Source organism: Arvicanthis niloticus, chromosome 5 (genome assembly GCF_011762505.2).
Source record: "Arvicanthis niloticus isolate mArvNil1 chromosome 5, mArvNil1.pat.X, whole genome shotgun sequence".
NCBI classification, from domain to species: Eukaryota; Metazoa; Chordata; class Mammalia; order Rodentia; family Muridae; genus Arvicanthis; species Arvicanthis niloticus.
The window spans coordinates 62,920,328-62,943,260 of record NC_047662.1 but is presented as its reverse complement, the minus strand read 5'-3'; the positions used below and the strand labels follow the sequence as shown (position 1 = coordinate 62,943,260).

The window sequence follows — 22,933 nt, the reverse complement described above, 5'->3', positions numbered from 1 at the left end:
CTAACCCTCCCTGGGTCTCAGTCACTTCATTCTTGCTACATCACATTTGGCTCTTGCTAGCTTATCAATAAAAACTTGGTGAATGAATAGATGATTGAGTCTGCAAACCTCTAGCTGGGCGCTCAGCCTCTTTCCCAGCTCGAATGGATCATGTTTTCCTGTCTCAAGGGCTATGCTCCTCTTTTGTATGAACATCCATCTCAGGCCACGGGAGAAAATAACATTGGGTGTTTTATTGTTTATTGTTTTCAGTTTCCTTCAAAGGTATGTTTCTCATCAAGCATTACACTTCACCCTCTTCCCTTTTCAAACAAAGTTGTTAATTTAAGAAGACTGTCATTGTAAGGCTCCTACTTAGTGTCTGAGCTGTAAGTATGCAATATTCAATAAACAAAGGCATAAAATTTGCATAGAAATGATGTGGGAATAAAAACAAGTGGGAATAATATTTATTCTGAAATTAGAGCTATACAATCATGCTTTCTCTGTAATTATTGGTAGACTTTGGGATTTTCATCTCCATGAGGAATTTAAAAAACCTACTGAAGAAACAGAGATGGTAGGCCTTAAAGGGGAGCAAATGTTTGTTAATTTTCACATTCTTTCTCTTCTCCTTTGATATAACGTCCTGTGGCCTTTGTGGAGATACATAAGGTCTGTGGCAGGCAGGACTAAAACAAAGACACCCCCCAGCCCCCAGCCACCAGTACATTACTCTGTGGTGGTTTGAATATGCTTGACCCAGGGAGTGGCACTATTATGAGGCCTTGTATTATTATGGCCTTGTTGGAGTAGGTATGGCCCTGTTGGAAGAAGTGTGTCACTGTGGGCGTGGACTTTGAGGCCCTACTCCCAGCTGCCTGGAAGATAGTCTCCTTCTGGCTGACTTTGGATAAAGATGTAGAACTCTCAGCTCCTCCAGTGCCATATCTGCCTGCATGCTGCTAATGGACTCAACCTCTGAAAGCATAATCGAGCCCCAATTAAATGTCCTTTATGAGAGTTGCCTTGGTCATAGTGTCTCTTCTTGGAGAATGGAGACCCAACTAACACACCCTCTTTTCCTTTCCTATTAATCTCAGGAGAGTTTTTGGAGTTTTCATTTTTATAGCTCTTGGTCCTTTTCTATATTGTGACTAAGTCCAGGCCAGACTACTTAGAGTCCTTGTTGAACACGAGCTGTTTCCGCTGAGAGGCTCCTATGACAACCTGCTCCCAGGAGAATGGTCCAACTGAGCCTAGTGGAAGCTTCCCATCTTCAGAATCATGGGCTAAAATGCTCTTGTTTTAAGCTGAGTTTGAGATGGTGTGTTACAGACTGAAGAGAAAATTGACATAAGAATCAATCTAATAAAACTCCCCTGTAGTAAATATGACCAGAAAACATCTTAACAGCTTGTGTATCTACGGGCAAGGTTTATTTCATTTGGCCTCTTGTATGTGCAGGGAGGTCCACATAGTTTGTCTCCCAACCAGTATGCTCTCAGAGTAAGCTGCAACTATTGTGGGCAAGCTGGGGTGTACAGTCCCCTTCAATCTGCAATATTGTATTGAGGCTCATCTCTTTATTTTTGCTTTTCTCTATCTCTGAATGCTGGTAGGGAATCTAGACATCTTAGAAACCTTTATTAAGAGTTGACAAAAATGGGGTCCAGAAAAAAGCATTTTCCAAGGTTGCTACTATAAGATAGGAGAGGGGGAACAAACTGTCAGAGTCAGGGCAGTGGAGTGAGCATGACCCAGAGCGGGAGTCTGAGGTTCGAGTCAGCCATGCTTTCCAGACCTGATGGAATTTATCCTTTTAAAACCATAAGCTAAAATCTAGCCTTCTTCCCTTAGTCTGCTTCTGCCAGGTATCGGGTCACAGCAGTTAGAAGAGAGACTAACAGAGAAAGCGAGCTCCATCAGCCCCTGAGGGTAGGCTGCATAGTGAAGAATCAGTCAGTGGAATCACCAAGAAGAGAGTCCCATTTTCTCATCAGTCAGTCTTGTCATGATTGAGCTGTGAGATGTGACAGTTAATACTCACTGTGAACTCGACTAGACTGAGAATCACTTAAGAAGACTTGCGAGGCACACCCCTGGGGAGGTCTTCAAAGGTGTTTCAGGGAGGACTAATGGAGAGGGGCAGACCTGCCATTGGGGTAGATGGAATAAAAGGGAGAGGAGAAGGCCACCAGAGCCCCAACATTCCCTCTCTGCCTCTTGCCTACTTGAAGTGAAGAGCAGCCGTGCCACACACCTCTGCTCCCAAGATGCTCTGCCCAAGGGCACAGAGCAAGGCAGCAATCGTGTCTCATTAGCCAGGTAGCCTACTACTCTGGACCATATCACATTAAGGCTTCTGCAGAGAGTTAGACAACTATACCTAGTCTTCTGGATTTTCTTTGTGAGGTAAACAAAAACACTGGGTCAAATAGCGTAGACACTTTAGTTACTTTTCTTCTAACAGAAGAACTGACATAAGCGACTTAGGGAAGGGTTTCTTTTGGCTCACAGTTGGAGGTACAAAGGTAGTAAAAGGGAGATAGTAACATTGTATCCGGTCAAAGGCAGATAGTAACATTGTATCCAGTCAAAGGCAGATAGTAACATTGTATCCAGTCAGGAAGCAGGGGGAAATGAGTGTGGGTACTCAGCAGCCATCTCCTTTTTATTCCGTGTGGAGAACCCAGACCATGGGATGGCACCACCCACATTTAGGGTGGGTCTTTCCTCCTCTGGTACCCTAAAGCCTCTCACAAATATGCCCAAAGGCTTGTGTCTGGTTAATCTAGATCCTGCCAAGTTGACAGTCAATATAAACCATCAGAGGGGATAATGAAGACATCTCAGATCTGTCAGCGCAGGCAGTGTGAGCCGTGGGGGAGGGGCATCAAACATATCAGATGCTTTGCTATGGTTTTCAGGAAGCCAGTCCTTCCCGAAGAGCACATACCCTGCAGTTGTAAGGTGAATTAAGAAACTCAAATATTGCTTCCAGGGAACGGCACCTGCTGCATGCATCCTTTCCCAGAGAAGCTGTGTTGTGAGGGGATACTTCTGTGAGTCCTGTCCTGGTGTCTGCTGCATTGTAAAGTGTGGCTCTCTACCTGGCTGGGTTATTCACAGTCCAGGTTAATGGCATAGGATTTTTCTTCTCACCCCTGCTTCATGCCAAATAAGGAAAGTAGGACCAACAGAAAGACTTAATTGTCTGCTTAATTGTCTTGCATGCATTTTATTGAAATGTTCAAAAATTTATTTATTATTTTTTCAGATTTCAACCTTCTGGTCTCAAGAAATCTGAGGGGAGGCATGTGGATGCAGAGACCTGGGTATGTATCTCATCCTAACACAGGATTTCCTCTTGTAACTTTATAAATTGCTATTTTCCTATGGGCCAGTCTCTTTCCTCTCTAGCCAGAGGCAGTCCTTTGCCTGTTCCCCTCAGGATAAATATTCCTACAACATCTCCCTTGGTTCCTTCCCCTTCTCCCTCTTTCTTTATTTCCCGTCCTGGTCTCTTATTCCCAGCCCTTTGTCCTTCTGGGGTAAATAAATCTCCTTTGTCCTGATCTGAGAACTGGTCTTGGGGGTCCTGAGCTGATATTTTTTTCTTTCACCAATAATACATGTATATCCTATTATAGAAGTTTCCAGAGATCCCACGATGTGGTTCATTGAACATATCAGTGCAGAATCTGATGCATGATAGATATATGCTTCTGTCGTGTGTGTGTGTGTGTTGATACCTGTGCCCTATTGCTCTTATTACCGTCTCCACCTCCAGGGAAAATAATAATGGTTCAAGATCTGAGTTTACCAACCCTGGGAGAAAATGCTCCTTTGTTTGGCCTGCACTTGGATTGCATTTTGCTAATGGCATGGCATTCACAGCCTTTGATATCTGACAATATTAAATAATATTGATTATAGTGATGGCAAATTGTAGAAGAAATATCATATATGTAGGCATCTGTAATTCTTTAAATTATTTGCAGTTTTAAAATCCAATATATAGCCAAAAGAAAACTCAAGGAAATACAGAGTTGCTTTGCTCCTTGGACCTTGAGTTGTAGCCCTTAAGAGGAAATCACTATGGTGGTTTCCAGTTTGATAGGCTCTCTCCACATATCCCTGGCTGTCCCTGTAACTCACTATGTAGTTCAAGGCTGGCCTGCCTGAACTACAAGATCTGCCTGGGGTAGAGATGAACCATCTCTAGTGTACCCCACTTCAATTCCTCTCCCACAGGATTTATGAGCAGAATAAAATGGTGGTTTTCCCACTTCTAGTTTCTGGGGGTGATTCATGTTTTTTAGTCACTGAACAATTGCTGTGATTGAGGTTGCAGGCATTTCTGAGAAGAGGCGTACATGCATGTCACCTCACCTTTCTCTTTAAACACAACTGGAAACAGACTACGGTGGCTACCATACTTTTTTTTTTTTTTTTTTTTTTTGAGCTGTTTCCACAGGGGTTCACTCACGGGTTTGCGGACGTCAGGTAAGGTGATCCAGAGGGGGAATACGATAGGAAGAACAATTAGGAAGGTGACCTGCTTGCGGGTGTTGGACGGCCAGGACAGGCTGAGGGGCTGGTCATCTTCTTCCTCTGCAGTCTCTGTGGCCTGCTGTAGAACAAGAGGACAGATATAAACAGGCAGAGACAAGGGGAATCAGGGCCACAAACGATAAGCCTACAGAGCAATTGAGAGCCATCTTGCATCCCTCTAAAGCTTTTCCCAAGCCACCTCAGCACTTTCACAGGCTTTCTTTTGTAAGAGCACTCCACATGTCACAGCCTGAGGCCCAGGAACAAGTAACTCTTCACCCCTCCAGAGCACTCTAGAAGTTTCTTTTTATTCCTTGGGGGTATCTATCTTACAGCCTCTCATGTTTATCAACTGATTATTTAACATCAACCATAGTTATTACTTATGACTTTTTTTGATCCAACTGTGTCTCTTATTCAACTGTAAAACAATTGGCTTCTTTATATTTGCATATAATGTGCTTTAATAGGATTGGCCTCATCCTTTCAAAAAAAATCTCCCTTAATGAACATTTTATGGTTAATAATATCTGCTGATCTATTGACCTGTGACCCCATCTCCTTTTCCCAAGGGCTGTGATTCAGACACCTAGGGAGGAAAAAATAAAGGTTAAAAAAAAATTTAAAATCTCTTGCTGCCTCCTTTCCTTCCCTCCTCCTCTCTTTCCCTCCAACTGATACCAGGCACAGAAAACTCACTTCAGAAACAGTTCAGTAATAATCCTGAGAGGTCCTAGCTACCTCTCACCCACCCAAGAATAAGCCCAACACTCTGCATGGGTGTTCCTAACTTGCTTAATCAACCATTTCATTCGTCATTAAAGGCACATTATACAAACACATGCCTTAGGGCTCAGAGAAACAGGGCTAAAGCATACCATGGGATCGACCCTGCTTGACATCTCAGAGGCAGGGTACAAACACTCAGTCTCTGATGTGGCAGCCTGCCCCCAGGGTTTTGATGACTTCTACTGCAGTCAGCAGCTCTCAAGCCCCAGGGACAGAAGACACAAAAGGTGGATTTGCCCAGCAGGATGACCATTGGTCCCTGAGATGGGGCCACAATGTCACCACCACAGCACTGCTGACACCACCCATCACTGCCCGTTCTGCTTGTTTAGGAACAACACAGCAGCAGTGGGACAGAGCACCAGATCTAACAATATCAATGAGTGCTCTTGCAGTGACGTTTCCTTTAGATAGCACAGAGAGAGTCCTCGGGTTTTTGCACATGTTTTAAGTACCAGGGCTGGGCTCCTTCAGTGCCTTTTCCTAAGGAGGGGCAGGTGGAAAAGGTTTGAACCAGATGGCTTAAGGGACAAAGTACTTAACTAGAGGTCATGGCTGGATATGTACAGATCCACAGTGACACAGTTAATTTATTTCCTGATACACATTAGGGATGGACAAAAGCCAGACTGGAAAAGACTGGAAACTACAGGCTTTTGGCAGTGGGTAAGAGTTCACAAAGTACAAATAGGAGAGACTTGTGGGGATTAGGTAAAGAAGTTGACAGTTTATTTTGGTTACCCAAGCCTTCATCAAACAGATACCTCAACCCTCTCCAACCCACTTGTTAATGTGATGCAGAAACCACTCTATTCACCACTGTTTTTATTCTTTCCTGGGAGCTCTGTCTCTGATCTTAGCCACCCCATCATCTTTGGAGGAGAGGTGGCCCTCAGAGACAACCATCCGCTATGGGCTTACATACCTCCGGTGCTATCTGGGTACAAGAATGATTATCTGTGTGTCACAGGGCAGTGAAGACTAAGAAGGCCAGGGGCTTATTAACTCTTCTTCCAATGAGGTCTTCTTCATGTAACCAAATGAATGACTTTCCTGTCCACAATCTGGTAGTTGGCACTAAGGAGTAGTCATAGAGAGTTGAGGTACTGTATCAGCCTTCACAAGCACCTCACCTCATACCATGTACATACAGGGTTTAACCCAGCAGAGGACCAGCTTCCCTGAAGACGAATCAGCTCATATGAAGAACTTACCAAGCTCTTTCTTCCAGGGTAGCCTCCCCTTCCCACTCTGTCCCCACTTCTATCCACAACTTAACGACGTCTCCCTAAACTCTAAGCTATCCTTTTTGAGAAAAAAAAAAAAAAAAAAAAAAAAAAAAAAAAAAAAAAAAAAAACCCAAACAATAGCAACACTTTATGACTCATACCATTTTAATGACACCAACAGATGGTGACATTTCATCAATAACCTTCTGCTTGTAACCTACGGATTAGCTCTTTTCTCCATCTGCCAAAGTCACCAGGCAGGCAGCGCCACTAGCAAATAGCAGAAAATAATTGTCTGTTTGGATCCTTAAGCTCTAAACATACTAGTGTCCGGTGCAAACAGTTAGCTGTGTTGTATGGGGTCCAAGGGTGGCATTTAAGGGGGCTGTTGCTAGGGCAGGAGTAGAGTAGAAGAGTCTGTGCCTTAGGCTCTGCCAACAGGAATCTCCACTCTTCATGGGGTGGGGGTGGGGGACAGTTCCTGCTGCAGGGAAGTGAAAGAGCCTAGAACCCTGGGATGGATGAGAGAGAGGCCTTAGGAGCAAGCAGTCTGAACTTCCGAAGAAACTCTGTCTTCTTGCCAGGGAAATCTCACTCTGGCTCAATGGGCGACAGCTTGCAAGCTGGTTAGAGACACGGCAGAAGAACACGCTGTTCCAAGTTCAGGGCCTATTTATTTTGTCTTTGACTGAGCGGGAGATGTAATGCTCAAATTAGGCTTAGCTCCAAGCAAGTGGCCATTGGGGTCAGGACAATGAGCTTCAACTTTTACTAGAGTTGTGGCATGCTAGCTTTGACCTTGTGATAACCACGCTTGCCTCCTAAAGTGTCTGAAGAAAGGCCCCTAGAAAACAAGGCAAGGAGAGCAGGCTACACCAGAAAGAATCCTAGTGATTTTTGATATAAAGGCTTAACATGGTTTGCTATCTGCTGGGGTCCTTTACAAGCCATATTAAACAAAACTAGGCTAGTGACTAGTTCTTTAGGACTTTGCAATTTCTGATATAAAAGAACCTTAGAGGAAAACATGTTATTTAGTGTTATTCAGGGGTGAGGGGTTTATACCTATAATCCTAGTACTCCTGAAGCTGAGGCAGGAGGATTCCAATCTTCTGGGCTATATGGTGAGTAGCAAGTTTGTTTAGGATGTATAGAGAAATGCTACACACACACACACACACACACACACACACACACACAAACAGAGAGAGAGAGAGAGAGAGAGAGAGAGAGAGACAGACAGACAGACAGACAGACAGACAGACAGACAGACAACTTCAACTAGTTTCCCAAGTGATGGGTGGTGCATTGGCCCTCAGACCTAGCAGGATGGGGAGAGCAGGCTATAGAGTCAGAACTTGCAAACTCCAGTTTCCAGATTTCTCAAGCAGCGTCTCCTTTTTTGTATAAAGCCAATTATGAAACTCTAGGGCTCCTGCCTAGGAGAGGCAGAACCAGACGATCCCAAGGCAGCTACTGTTGGTTACTTGTAGGATCTGTGGCATCCATTGATCATCTTTGCATGTAGGGATTCACCAGTCCAGAGGTTACCTCCGAAGCCTGAACACTATTTCTTGGAAGTACTCAGTATCTCATTTTTGCCTGTGAACGGTGGCTATCAGATTCTAGGGTGAAGGTAACCCACTCTAAGGCAATCTCTTCTTCGAGGGAATTAAAATGCAAACAAAACGACCCAACACGATCTATGAATAAGCAGCTCTTAGACTTAGTCTTACTGGTTGCTGGCGAGGCCTCACTTACAGTTCACAGAAAGCGGCCTCAGGATTGCCAGGGTTGGCCTCCAACGCAGCTTAACTGGAGTTTATTTGCTTCAAGTTAGAAGTGAAAATATTACTCCCTTGTCCTTACTCACTTCAGAACTTAGGAGTGCTGCCTTTCCCTACTGGCAGCACCTCAGTGTGGCATGATGCTGGGTAAGAATATAATGGCGGCCCCTCAGTGTCTGCAGTGCTCAAGGGATGGCATTCCATCCCCAGGAGACACCAGTGCTCCTCACAGTCAGCAGGTCTTTAAACCATGCCATCCTGAGTCCTGAGGCTGGCTTTTTTTTTTTTTTTTCTTTTTCTTTTTTCCTCTCTGCTGTGGAGGCTACCTCCCTGAGGAACTGCCAGTCAAGCTTCCCATGGCTGCTCTTAGATCATAAAAGCCAATGGGAGTTGTCAAGCTCTGGGGTCTTTTAGCAAAACAGCTTTAAGTGTCAGAGAGAAGCAACTCTAGAACTTCAGAGTCAGAAGCGTCCCTCTGTCTTGGTTGATGGATGAGGGCCCCGAGATGAAGTGACCTGCTGAAAGAAGGTCCCAATGCCAGGCCAGGCCTTAGTGACCTCTTTCTTCTCCATTTTACACTATTGCCCCTTTTCTCAATGCCACAAAGCACACATTTGTGACCTGTGACATCAGGCTTCCCAGCTTTGTTCTGTAATAAATTCAACCTATTCTGGGTATGAACCTGGAGTTCATGGATTCAGCTATGTTGGCTGGGTAATGGTTCCTAAGAATCTGCCCATCTCTGCCTCCCGGTGCTGGAGTTACAGATGTGCACCACTGCGTCTGGCTCTGACTTAGGTAGCGTGGATCTGCACTTAGGTCTTCATGCTTGTGTGGCAGGAACTTTAGGACTGAGCCATCTTTTCAGCCCCTGAACCTGGTTTAAAAAATATAGTGTTTCTGGACTCTGCCAGCCTTGTATAACACACACACACACACACACACACACACACACACACACACACACACACACTTTAAAAGTTCAGCTGGAACAAACACTAAGCACTTAACAGACATTTCCCCATTTATTGTCTTGAGCCTAAAACTGATTTTTGATTGTCTGGATGGCCTATACTTTTTTTATTTTATTTTTTTAAAGAGTTGATCCCCCCAAGTCCCCTCATATCCCCTCCTTTTTCTTTGTGCTTTGTCGAATTCCCAATAGCACTCAAGGGATGTGAAGGGCAGTTTGGGGTCACGGATAGGAGGAGCTGTCTCCTTAGCTCCAGGTTCTAAGGTACACATTTAAAAATTATCATTTGTCATTATCATCTGCAACATAAATCCTGCATTTTAGGCTCTAGAAATATCACAAAAGACAGGTTGGAAAGATTGTAAAAGCCAGAAGATCAGAAAATCTGCTGTGAGACTGTGTCTCCTAGAAGTGACAGGGAGGATTCATTCACACTTCACACTTCAACAATATGACTGCCAATAGAAGACCTGAACAACATACTGACATGGAAGGGGAATCTCACTGGGCCCCATCCATAGACAAAGTATGGACAGCTAAGGAAATCTGAGAGCAGAAGAAAGAGTCTGCCCCAAGGATGAGCTTCCGAACTGATCATCCAATATCTAATATCCTGAAATCACACACACACAAGTAACAGCAACTGGGCTGAGCAAGTTGTATTTATATATTTATGTGTATACACACACACACACACACACACACACACACACACACACACACACTGTAACAATAACAGAGAAAAAGAGACCATGAATTTGAGGGGAACATGCAAAATGTTGGAGAAAGGAAAAGGGAAGGGAGAAATGATGTAATTTAATTTTAAAATATTGAAACAACCGAAATGCAGGAGCTATAGACACCAGTGAAGACCAGGCTTTCAAACACAGGCAAGAACACAGACTTGCTTTCCCCACCATGGCTCGCTGAAGGGGAAGGTGGCAGCTAAGCCCAACGATGAAATTTTATGTGGATTTCATTGCTTGATGCCACCCCAGACTCCTGTAATGGAGGATGATCCAGTTTGTCTACCTTCAAAATGGATATCTACGGGACACTGTAGAAATAAACAAAACTCTTTAAAATAATAAACCTTCCTACCACTAATGTCAGCAGGGCTGAGGTGTGAGCTGGGTCAGTTTTGGACTGTCATTCAGTGTTTGAAGGCTGTGATGCCTCCGGGAAGATTGTGCACAAGAAAACAGCGCTGTCTTTATCCTGGGACTACCTTTCTTCCTTTTTATGCCCAGAGCATTAAAAAGGAAGCTCTTTGGTAACATGCATCATCTTTTAGAGCAAGGTCTCCATGTGAACTGGTGAAAGGTGTGTCAACCTGAGCAGTGAGCCTGTAGGATGCTCCCAGAGGACATCCTGAGGGTGCCTCATCTAGTGACGAGACAGCTGTAGAAAGACTCCATAGATGCAGACCCACTCCTCATGCACTTCCTATGAAATCAGACAGAAAGCTGTTTAAAATAGGAATTTTGTTCTAGAAGGTTCCTTAGCAGCACTGGCCTGAAATAATTCAGCACAGAACAAACACTCAAACACGGCTGTTATTATTCTTAAAAATAAATCGTCAGGAAAATAATTTCTTCTAGGAGATAGATTTGATTATGTGAATTATAATAGCATTTCCAACAATAAAGTCCTACAATCCACTTATTTGATATGAAGGTGGAAACTGCATGGTTTCCCTCATCTGTTCATTCATCCAGTATTTATTGAGCATTTGTTAACTGCAGTGATACCAACAATCAATTTTCTTCTCTTAGTTCAAATGGATAAATAGAAGACTCTGTAAACAAACAGGAAGGGGAAATTCCACAGCCCTGAGGAGAACCACTGTGTTATTCAGTAGGTAGTCTTAAGATGACTTTCTATTGGAAACTGAGCTTCTAAACAGATGGTAAGACTCATAATATTGTGACACCTTGACTCGGAGCTCTGTGCAGACTTAAAAACAATACCAGTGCTGGAAGTTTTTTTTTTTTTTTGTTTTGTTTTGTTTTGTTTTGTTTTTAAGGCAAAATTACCCCAAATACACAGTGATTCTTTAAAACAGTGATTGGTTCTATGGGCAATAACCAACTGCCTAATAGAAAGTGCCTGGAGACTTCCACAGGGAGCCTGCTATTATGTAAGCATCGGCTAAACTGTGTGTGGCACAGAGGAAATGGTGCAAACTGGCTGGCTCTATTCTCTCACAAAATGTACTGGCCAATTCATGGAGGCTAACATTCTAACAGACATCCTTGCCAACCAACTACAGAAATAGAACATGGATTATGAACAAGACTGACCCACTGTCCTGGCTAGTTTTATGTCAACTTGATGCAAGTTATAGTTATCTGAAAGGAGAGAACCTGAACTGAGAAAATGCCTCCATAAGATCTGGCTGTAAAAACCACCCACCAAAGAGTATACATGGAAGGGGAGGCCCTTGGTCCTGTGGAGGCTTGATGTCCCAGCATAGTTGGATACTACAATGGTGAGGCAGGAGTTGGGGGGGGGAAGCACACTCATAGAGGCAAAAGGTGGGGAGAAGGGGGTTGGGGGTTGTAGAGGGGTAACCAGGAAGGGGGATATCATTTGAAGTGTAAATGAATAAAATGATTTAAAAAAAAAAAGAACTGACTGTAAGTCATTTTCTTAATTAGTGATCAATGGGGGAGGATGCAGGCCATTGTTGGTGGTGCCCTCCCTGGGCTGGTGTTCCTGGATTCTATAAGAAAGCAGGCTGAGCCTGCAAGCCAGTAAGCAGCACCCCTCCATGATATGCATCAGCTCCTGCATCCAGGTTCCTAACCTGAGGGAATTTCTGCCCTCACTGTTTCTGATGCAGAACTATTACCTGGGACTGTGAGTGAAATAAACCCTCTCCTCCCGAGTTGGTCATGGTGTTTCATCACAGCAAAATTAACCCTAAACTAAGACAGCCACAAAAACATTACTACTGGCTTCTGGGTCAATTTAGTGTCACAGACTCAAAAATCGAAAAGTCACCGTGGAATCTGAACTTCCGGGATTTCAAAATTCGTTTGTGGACTTGTGCTGAGTTAGGTTCCAAGCAGTCTCAGAGTTCTGGGATGGTCTCTGAAGGGCTCTGCCCCTCTAAGTGATATGTTTTCATTTCCCTTTCCTCTATAAAATCAGGAAAACCAGGAATGACTTGAAGAAGAAAACAGTTTTAGAGCAGGGGATGGAAAGCTAGGAGGCCACATAGGAAAACTTCAGTTATCCGAAGGGAAGTGTCCTGGGGAACACAGATTACTGCAAGCATGTCAAGCTTGTCAAGATGTCCCCTCCCCAGGGAACTGTTTGGAGAAGGGAACTTTGAGGAAGTGATTAAGGTTAATGAGGCTGTGAGGCCTTGATCTGAAGAGATTAGTTACCCTATGAAAAGGCATTCTAGAGTGCTTGTTTCCTGGAGTGTCTCCTGCCCCTACCTTCATCTCTCTCTCCCTTTTCTGTGTTTCCCCCATCCCTGCATGCACAGAGGAAAGACCATGCCAGCTCTGCTCCATAAGAAGCCGGAAAGAATGACTGAGTTAACTGAGATTATGGGAAGCACAAAGCATAGCTTCTAAAACTTAGCCAATTTATAGATACCGCTGAACACCTGGTTTAAAGCCAAGAAAAAAGCCAGGTTCAGAACTAAGTGTTTTAGTTAGGAGAGATGACAGAGGTTCTGGCTAGTCAACAGAATGATGGACTGGGTATTAGGACTATCTTGTACCTCACTGGTACAAATAGGCATAATTATGCTCTAATTGTATTTTGAGAGAAAAGTTTTATTTTAACAGAAAGGGTGATATGTAGGAGGAGCTAAGGGGGAAGGAGTACCGAGAGGAAGAGAAGGAGCAAGGAGAGGAGAAGAAGAAGGAGAGGAGAAGCTAGGTGATGAGAGAGAGAAAGAAGAGGGGGCATGGAGGCAGATGTTCACGTGTCTCCACCAGTCAAAGATAGTTGATATACCTAGGTTGGGTATTGGGTTACACTTCTGATTGAGCATTACCAAACTTATAAAGCCTTTGATTAACATTTTTAAAAATGTATAAAAGCAAAAAGGAAAAGGGGGCATGGGATAGGGGTTTTCTAGGGAGGGGAAATGGGGAAAGGGGTTGGCATCTGAAATGTAAATAAAATATCCAATAAAAAAAAGCTGGAAAGAGCCTTGATTAGAGGTTAGAACCTTTAACCCTCAGAACTGTGAGAAAATGGGTTTTTGTTGTGTAAGTCACTTCATCCATGGTATTTTTAGGGTTGTCTGAGTGGACTAGTAAGATGACTGTCCGGATATTAATCCTTTGCCGGCAGTTCATTGCTGCATTTACTTAATTTAATCTGCTTATCACCTGTCCTCTAAAAACTCAGTTTTGAGTCTTAGAATAAACATCTCTGTGTTCTAAGGGGCTGGCTGATCTCTCACATTTTCTGCCAACACCCTGTATTCTTTGTATTCTCTCTATTCTGTCCTTAGCCTCTGGGTCCCTACCCATTGTCTCTTATACACAAAGTAAGTTGAAAAGAGCCAGAGTCAAACGCCATCCGTTTGTAGAAGGGATGCACCATCTGAGACATTTGCCTTGCTTTCTGTGTGGACATCCTGAACTGACAGAAGTAGTCTTTAATTAGAAAACAGATTTCCTTAACCCTCCATCACCCCCTCCCCCCACATATTTGCTGCAGGTGGTAGGAAGGGATTCATTTTCCATACAATGACATCATTAATCTGCCTTACATGCAGAAAAGAAATTTCTAGCATCAAACACTTAGCACATGAAACATGATATGAGTCCACTGAGCAGTGGCAAACCTAAAATTTCATCTTGTACCAGATGCTGAACTGGAACCAAGGTTTTAACATGTGAGTGATGGAGCTGTCTGAACACCAGCTTTCCAGGAAGACAAGGAGCCATTTCTAATCATGTAAAACAGCATGTAAGTGTCTCTATTGAAATGCAGTGGCTTCCCTTCATTGTGTGTTTTGTCCAAGTGATTCTGAGGTGCAAGCTATGGACAAGATGGATTTTTTTTTCTGCATTGCTGTACACTGGTTTTGTTGTGTTTCCAGGCATTTATAAATATTGCTGACACATTCATAAAAGATTTGTCTGCACAGAAGCTAACTGGAGAATTATAAACTCTCCAGCCATAAACTCCTTTAAGGCCTCTTATTATAAATTGGGTTAGAATTAGTCATTGGAAACAGTTTATTAATGCTGGTATTTCTTTCCCGGGGTGATAATGAAGTTTTACTATTATTTTTAATAATAGTCAATTACTGATGTATCATGTGAAAGATGAGCAGATATTCTCAAAACTCCTCAGAAAGTGCAAATATTAACAACAAGCCTTCCAGTCAGTAAGGTATAATTCCTTGTTAATATTCAAATTTAGGAAGGCTTTAAAGAGTCTTAAATTTGCATCTATTTCATTCTTAAAATATGTTAAAATGACTCAGTTATCTTTAAGGGATTTTGACCATGATCAAATGAATATGCAGGCAATACAAATTGTACTTATATATTTTTTTCTTAATTTCTTTTGAGGGTGAGGGCACAAGAGTGGGAGGGTGGATCTGGGTGGGGATGGAAAGCATGTGTGTGATCAGGATGCACTGTGTGAAATTCCCAAACAATTAATAAGAAATATTGTGATGGACAAATATATTAAAAGGCCCCTGAATGAATCCAGTACTTGGTAAATACTATCCAAGTTAATGGATACAGGAAACAGATCTTCAATTTTTCATTAAAAATATAATGAAAAATACTCTCTGCTCTGGAAATAGCCTGGTCAGCAAGAGTCTTCAAGATTTGTCTATTTTATGGTTACTGTTGGGTTTTCTATGACACAAATGGTTTCTTTTTTAAGGAAGTCATCCAGCCAGATGGACTGGGCAATCTTTTGACATCCCCATTGTCCATCCAGGGAAGTGTGGCCCCCTTCTCCCACTACTGCCCTCTGTCCAGGCTGTGTCACTTCCCACCACTTCATGGTTATAGAGTCCTCTCACCGTGCTCGACGGCTGTTCCAAGAGACAGACAGTTACACTAATAGAGAAAAATGAAGGTGTTTCTAAACTTGCACAGTGCTTTATCTGTTCCTATCCACACACATCCCTGCTGATTAACAGGAGAGTGTGGGGTCCCTGTGCTGCACCCCATCACTGTGGATAGAGATGTTTGCTGTTATGTTAAGGGTAATGATTTGTAGAAGAAACAGAAAGTATGGATTCCAGACACCACCTGCATGGGTAATTTTGGAAATTCCCATGACACCTGGCAGGCTGAGTCACTTGCATTATCAAGTCTTTCCAGGGAGCCCTCAGATCACAGCAGTACCAATCTGCAGGAAATGATAAACTTTGAAAACAGCACTTGTTTTTCTAAAGCACTCTTGGAAACCTAAATTTAAGAGGCAGGAGATATTTTTAAGCATTTAATTCTTTTTTAAAGGAGAGATTTAAACACACAGTCACTTGTGTCACATTCCCTCTATTCATCCTTTACTTAGTCTCCGATTGGGGACTGCAGAAATCAGGTCCTGAAATCAATATTGGGTTTAGGGAAGGAAGCCCGAGGGAGAGATACATCAGAGCTGAGTTTTAAAATGCAAAAAAGAGGGCTTTAACACATTATGGTGATATTCAAATTGTAAGCTGAGGACATAAGAACAGAGCCTGCATTTTACAGATCCCATGTCTGTCTTTCATTCACATCAACTGTCAGTCCATCTATGCATCTGTCAGTCCATCTGGCTGTCTGTCCATCTGTCTGTCCATCCATCCATCCATCCATCCATCCACCCATCCTTCTATCCAGGGATGCAATTTTCTCATATGAATTTCCTTACCCATGGATATATCTGGGCCTTAACCAAAACAAGGACAATTAAGGCTTCCTTCCTTAAGGGACAGAGCAGTCTCAGGTGAAATGACATCTGAGCTGAGAAAAATAGTCACTTTATGGTGCACTGCTAGGCATGGCCACTCACACTTTAGTCCCAGGACTCAGGTAGAGCTCTGAGTTCGAAGCTAGCTTGGTTTGCATAGTGAGTTCTCTGACTTCCAGGCCTACATAGCTGTCTCAAAGTAAAACAAAAAGCAGGCTCAATTTGAGCCAGTGAGTTCTTTAGCTCGACCCTGACCTTTGCTTTGTGTATCTGCAGAGTTCAGATGCATCACAGCTGCAAAGATGACAGGGCAGCAAGGAGGCACACCACAGAGTATGCTGTGTGTTGTCTACACTGGCAAACTTAAAATGCAGGGAGGTGGCCCCCTCAACTCCTCAGTTCTGTGGATCCCATCCAGTGACCCCCTCATGCTTGCCAGGCAAGTTCTCCACAGACTGGGCAGAAATAAAATGTAAGCAAACAGTAGGGTCTATGCCTAGGGAAATGATCCCCATTTAAAATTTGGGCGGGCTGGTGAACTCGGGGCAGCTCCAATTCACTTCTCTGCAGCACTGGCTCGCCAGGTGAGCAGAGACTCAGTACTGAAGTGTGAAGAAGGTTGGGTCCTCTGTAGTTGTATGGACTAGCATGCAACAAGTCTGCTGCACAGGGCTTGTGTTCTATGTGTGAGAATTTTTTCGTATGTTCTTCTCAGCCTTGGGTCATGAAATGTCTGTGCTGGAGAAACCTCTGGCTCAAGGTGTCAAGGTAAGATTCACTTGCAAATCTGGATTTTTAATATAGCAGGTCAATTAAGGAGATAGGCTAAACTCTCAGGAGAATAACAGCAACGGGTGTGTAGCATGGGCTCAGAATTTTCATGAATAAAGTTGGCATGCACGCCTCACATGTCATGGAACTTGATAAAATAAAAACAACTTAGGAAGACCCAGAACTAACAAAACCGAGCCACTGAGTCATTTCTGCAAGTCTGTGCCAACAGGTCGAAGTTTCCTGACTGCAAATCTTGTTTTATTCTTACCCTGGATTTGTTACCCCAATCCAAACCTCCACCGGGATCTTCCCAGTCAGGCACTCCAGCCTTCCCCATAGCGCCTCGTTTCCTGTTTTTCTATGGCCAGTTTTTATCATAGCTTCTAATTTTGGCTCAGAAATAACTCTGAAATCCAGCTATGCTTTACCTTATAACCAATACTTGGTTGAAAGCCTTGCCAACTCCACTACTTAATAGCCACCCAAAAGGACTTTTCTAAGCATGACCAACTTTAATAAACCCCGGTGAGGTGCTCACTGCACGTCAAGAACTGTTTAAAGAACAGCTGAGCCTCACACTAACATTATAAGATAAGCACTTTCTAAAAATAGTGCTTCACCAAGGAATGTGGAGAACAGAGAGGTTTGGTACCTTGCTCTAGGCCACACAGTTGGAAAGGAAAAGGGCTGGGATTTGGACTCGAGTGGTTTGCCACTGTAGCCTGTTTGAATGACTAACGAATGAGGTGTTAATTTGGTCCATCATCATCACCATGTATTGGAGGATGAGTTTGAACTTCTAATCCTTTTGTCTCCACATCCCAAATGCTGGGATTACAGGCACCCTCTTTTGTAGGACTTGGTATGTGCTGGGCAAGCACTCTACCTACTGAGCTGCATCCGTGTTCCTAATCTAACCCTTTGGTATTTCTATTGTCGTTACTCTGTCTTCTTTTTTTTTCTCTTTTTCCTTTTCCTTCTCTTTCTTTCTTTCTTTCTTTCTTTCTTTCTTTCTTTCTTTCTTTCTTTCTTTTTTTTTTTTGACTAGGCAACACAGTTACCTGGTACAAAGTGTAAAACCCACATACGGGGAAGTCTCTGGCCGTAACTGGCACTGCTAAGTTCCCCAGCGGCGTCCCAAACAAAGGCTCACACGCTGGTTCCCTCTTTTTCCTTCAGCGTATCAGACAGTGTTCTGTTGAATCGCACAAATCTAGGATACACTTTGGCACAGTGCCTTTTCACTTAACAACGCATACCGAGGACTGTTCCAAATCAGTATAGGAGAGCTTTCTCTTTAGAGACTACAGATGGTCTATATCGGGCACAAGCAGTACCCCTCCCCCGCACTCCACAAAGGGCTAGACAGTAAATATTTCAGGCTTTGGGGTCCATATGGTCCCTGTGCCATATGTTCCTGCTTCTCTTTTTCACAAAAACATTTTGAAAATGTATAAACCATTCTAGCCCCTTAGGTCATACAGACACAGGCTTATGGACCCACACACACTTATCCACAAGCTTCTAGGTTCCTGACACACATTTTCTGTGTCTGCTCCTTTTCTATTCTGCCTTCCCCCCATTTTTGTGGTCCGTGGCCTGGAACCCAGGTCCTGTGCATGCTAGGCAAGTGCCCCACTACCAACCTCTAGCCACCTGGTCCCTTCTTGAACAAGATGAGCTTGTCTTACAGCAAAATATCCAGAAGTTGCCATTGTTCTCTGAATCCTTTAAGGCTCCTCACTCTCAAGAGCTGGCCAGAGGTATGGCATGCTTCATGATGTACACTTATGTCCTCCTCTGGGTCTACGGCACTGCTCCAAGCTCCACCAACCCCTCATGGACCCCTCTGACTCATTATTCCTCTAAATACAGACTGGATGTAGCCTTGGGAGCATTCTGGTAGTGCAAATCACAACTGGGATGTCCAGGGGCTTGTTGCTGCCAAAGAACCAATATCCCATCATGTAAAGACCTGCCTTCCGGCTCTTGTCTCCTTCTCTTGGCTCCCTCTGTCTCCAAACATGCCAAGCTCATTTTTGTCCCCTATTGCTGTGCCTTTGGCAGGCTCCTTCCACGGGTTCACTCCCAATTTGAAGGACACCCCCTCAGCAAGGCTTTCCAGAGGGCTCAGCCCTTCCCTGTGCTCTCATCCTTTGCTCTCTCTGTCCCCGTGGCCATCAGTTTCATGTGGGCTGCTCAGAATCCAGTACACTGTTGACCTAGACGAACACTGAGAGCCTTCTGATCTGATGGGTGAGTGAAGAACCTCAAGCCAGTTTGCACTTCCTGGTGTAATTTTGGAGTTTTGGTTTCTTTAAAACACACAGAGATATTATGGAAATATATTTTTCTTTTAATCTCAGGTGTGAGAGATGGGGCTGCCTTAGACTGTCCACAGCAGCTGACTATGATGTGCCTTGCGCTCTAGCAGGGGTGTGATTTTACCAGCAGTAGATAGCTTCTGTGACTGATGTTTGGGGCCTTTTCAGAGGGTATATAAATAGGAAGACCTCGAGGCAGGGTGGGCTGTTGGCTGTTTGCCGTTGGTTGCTGTTAGTCAGGGTTTGTGAGGTAGTTGTGCTAGAGAGCAGTGTTAGAGTGGAAGCCAAGGGGTGGAAAAGGGTGGAAGAAAGGAGAAGCCACGGGTAGGCAAAAGCTTGGTTTTTGGTCTCCAGATCTACCATCTTGCTCAGCAATCAATAAATATGTCTTTAGACATCTGCAAAGGTTGTTATTTCATTTTTCTTCTCTAAATTTCGTTTTCTTCTCCTTCCATCCATCAATGCCAAGCTTAAATGTTACATGTTCTACAGTTTTCATATATTCCCCCACTAGGATTTTTTCCCTTTGGTAGGGCAGGCTCCCAGAGCACTGTGCTCAGAGCCCTCCACGATTAATCTGGGCCGTTATTAGCTAGCAGATGTTTGTTGGCTGGCTTATTTATATCCCCAATACTCACTAAAATTGTATACTTATACAGCCCTCCTTCACTTACCTATAAGGAATCCTTTAAGGAAGGGGTCAATGCTGTATAAACAGTGAGTTTGGGCATATGATGTAAGCAACTAGCATGTGGCACTATGCCAAAGCCACATTTAGCTCTTACAATAGCACCAATTAGGCACTATCTTCGGGATTTGTGCTTTAAGGAGGGGGAGGAGAAAAAGGAGGAGGAGAAAGAGAAGAGGAAGATGAGGAGGAGGGAGAGGAGGAGGGAGTGAGTGTTCAGTCAGGTTGGCAGCTCGCCCTGTGGCTTTGAAACAAACCAGCAGGTGACCCCGTAGTCAGCTATCATGATGACTTTTTGATAGCTTGACTGCTCTCCAGTGGAGCCAGCACAGCACACAAATCTGCCCATCTCTATGCACCGAGGCCTGGGGCAGCTCAACGGACGGGGGTCAGCAAGACTTTCGTTCCCCTGCAGCAAGGTCCTCTCTTGAAGGGACACAGATGCCCCTGGCCAGCCAGATGGAGTGTCATGGTGATGAGGTGTCCCTCTGCACACCTGTGACCGTGCCAGTCCCTAGGGCAGCCAGATGTCCTTGGGGCCTGCCTCCTGCCACCACATGCTGCTTATCCATGTGGACATAAGCCGCTCTGCCAGATGATCAGTGCTGAGCTGACGTGGTGGCAGCCTAGGGCTCTGGGAAGGAGGGTGAGAAGCTGAAGGCAGAGGACACAAGGGCAGAGAGAGCTGAGCTCTCTTCAGATAAATGTTGAGAATCTCCTTCTAAATTACTCTTAGAGATGACAGGCAGCAGGCAAGGAATTACACACTTTTCCCAGAGGGCAGATGGCCCCTATTACAGAGCATTTCTTGATATAAAAGAAGGAGGTGCTAGAACACACTGGCCGTAGGCTCGTTTCTCTTTGTGAGCACTGCATAACAGCTCATTGGGAAAAATTCTGGGACAAGACTTCTTGCAAGCTTTAGGATGATGCTATTTAAGGTATGGTCCTTTGGCCAGAAGCACCATCATTACCGGGAAGCCAATTGGGCCTTTTTCCATGCCTTGGGCCTTACTACAGCACCTGAAAGTCAGAATCACCATCCTCCCCACCCACCCAAGAATTTGGAAGTGCCTTTCTGTCTGTGAAAGCTTTGACGGACAATACTTGATGAGATGCAAAACTGAGGCTCCATGCTTTAGAAGTTCTGGTTCACACAAGAACCAAACATCCAGCAAGCACCACTTGGTTCTGCCCAATGTTTGAGCAACTGTGGTCTAATGGCAGTACTTGTGGTGGAAACAGCTTGGGGACTGCACTTGGACTTGGGGTCTCAGCTCACTTGCAACTTATTAACCCAGTTAACCCAGCTAACCACCCCATCTCGGTCAGTTTGGCTTCCTCAGCTGTTTGGTGGAGGTGCCAATGCCCAGTACCTTCAGCTGTGAGGTATGAAGATGGCCATTCCTAAAGCATCTAGCACCATATATGGGCACATAGTAGGTATTTGACAGATGCTAGGTATTATTACTTCTAGGAAGAACAGTTCATTGGTTGCAGTTGAGCTCTGGGAAAGGCCAAAGAGTATTAATGTCAACCACAGAGATAAAAGATCTCACGAAGGTGTGATAACTGAGGTTTTTGTTATTTAGCATGGAATTTAGAACCATAGCCACCAAGCTTTACCATACATTAGTGTATGCCTTTTCATCCCCAGATTCTGAGACATCTGCTTTTCTCTTCACCTTGAGAAGATGATAGCTTAGAGAGATTGGGTGTTCATTTAATATACACAGAGATTGCCCTATGCAAGACCCTGAAGAAGACACATATATGAACCAGATCCCCCTTGGTGTCCATTCAGCCGGGAGCTGGGCCACCAAGGAAGCTGTACTATCATGCTCAGATGACATACCGGGGCATCTGCAGCTTCAATGCTGTGGGAGACGTTTCCATTCTGCACAGGTTCTGAAGCTTCGCTCGATGGTGTCATTTCGACCTCTGTGCTCGTGCTGTTGGGGAGTTCAATTTTTTCTGCGACATAATTTAAACACAAAGAAAACAATCAGAATCAATGGGTATAAAGGGCTATGTTGGAATGAACATTCTAAAGTGGTGATCAGAAGGTGAGGAGAAGGCATCTGAGACCTGAAGTTGGTGTTGGGTATTGGCAAAGGGTTTTTACCATTTAGCCTGTACTGCCTAGTGTTCTGTCCCTTCCCTTTCCATAGCTCTGGCTCACACATGATACCACTGAAGGCCCTATCAGCTGCCACATGTGATGGGCCATGCAAGGACACAGATTTATACCTTTAGACATTTAGATATAGACTGTGAGATAGTTGGATCACCCCTACAAGTGTACCTCCCTGCATAGGACACTGTCCATGGTACCATGTCCTAGGCTATACTTTGTCACCATCAGCCTGCTATCTGTCAAGTCCCCCTTTCCACTGGGCTGGAACACCCTCTGTATGGTGAATGGTTCATTGTGGCTGATGGCCAGGCAGGGCCATCTACTTTCTGCTTTAAAACTCTCAGTCTTCAAAACCGCCTGTGCTGGGAGAGGATTTGGCCACCTGCCTTCTCTTCTAATCCTGAGAATGCTCACAGCACATTCTGCATTGGGCATCCTGTTCCAAGAAAAGCAATGGATGGAGGCGCTGAGACAAGGAACACGGATGAATGAGAGGGCAAGCCAGAGAGAGAAGCAATGGGTTAACAAATGCAGTCATGGTTTTTTTTTTTTTTTTTCCTGAGACAGGAGAAGAGGTTCAAAGGTCCTGGGACTCTGTAACATTAGGAACCAGATGGGCCTGTGTTTCTACTCTCACTCTACACTTTGTGCTGTATGACCCTCAGCAATTGCCTCAACCTCTGTGACATCTAGTTTCCTCACCTGCAGAAAGTTGGTGCTGCTAACAGTGCCACTACTACCATGACTGCTATTGCTGCTACCACTGACTCACTGACAGAGAGGTAGAAACATGCAT

At 44.2% G+C, this 22,933-nt stretch overlaps 1 protein-coding gene across 8 annotated transcripts in view; it reads right to left on the bottom strand.

The window, feature by feature from the left end:
- Slc24a2 (solute carrier family 24 member 2) overlaps positions 1 to 22,933 on the bottom strand; it is a 229,628-nt gene that overhangs the window by 21,709 nt on the left and 184,986 nt on the right. For 7 of the 8 annotated variants that reach the window (XM_076934688.1, XM_076934689.1, XM_034501931.2 and 4 more), the window contains 2 exons: positions 21,856 to 21,974; positions 4,472 to 4,615 (listed from right to left, as the gene is read on the bottom strand). In XM_076934688.1, coding sequence (XP_076790803.1) covers positions 4,472 to 4,615; positions 21,856 to 21,974 — 263 coding nt within the window. The remainder of the gene's footprint in view (positions 1 to 4,471; positions 4,616 to 21,855; positions 21,975 to 22,933) is intronic. The other variant, XM_076934686.1, reaches the window with a different exon arrangement.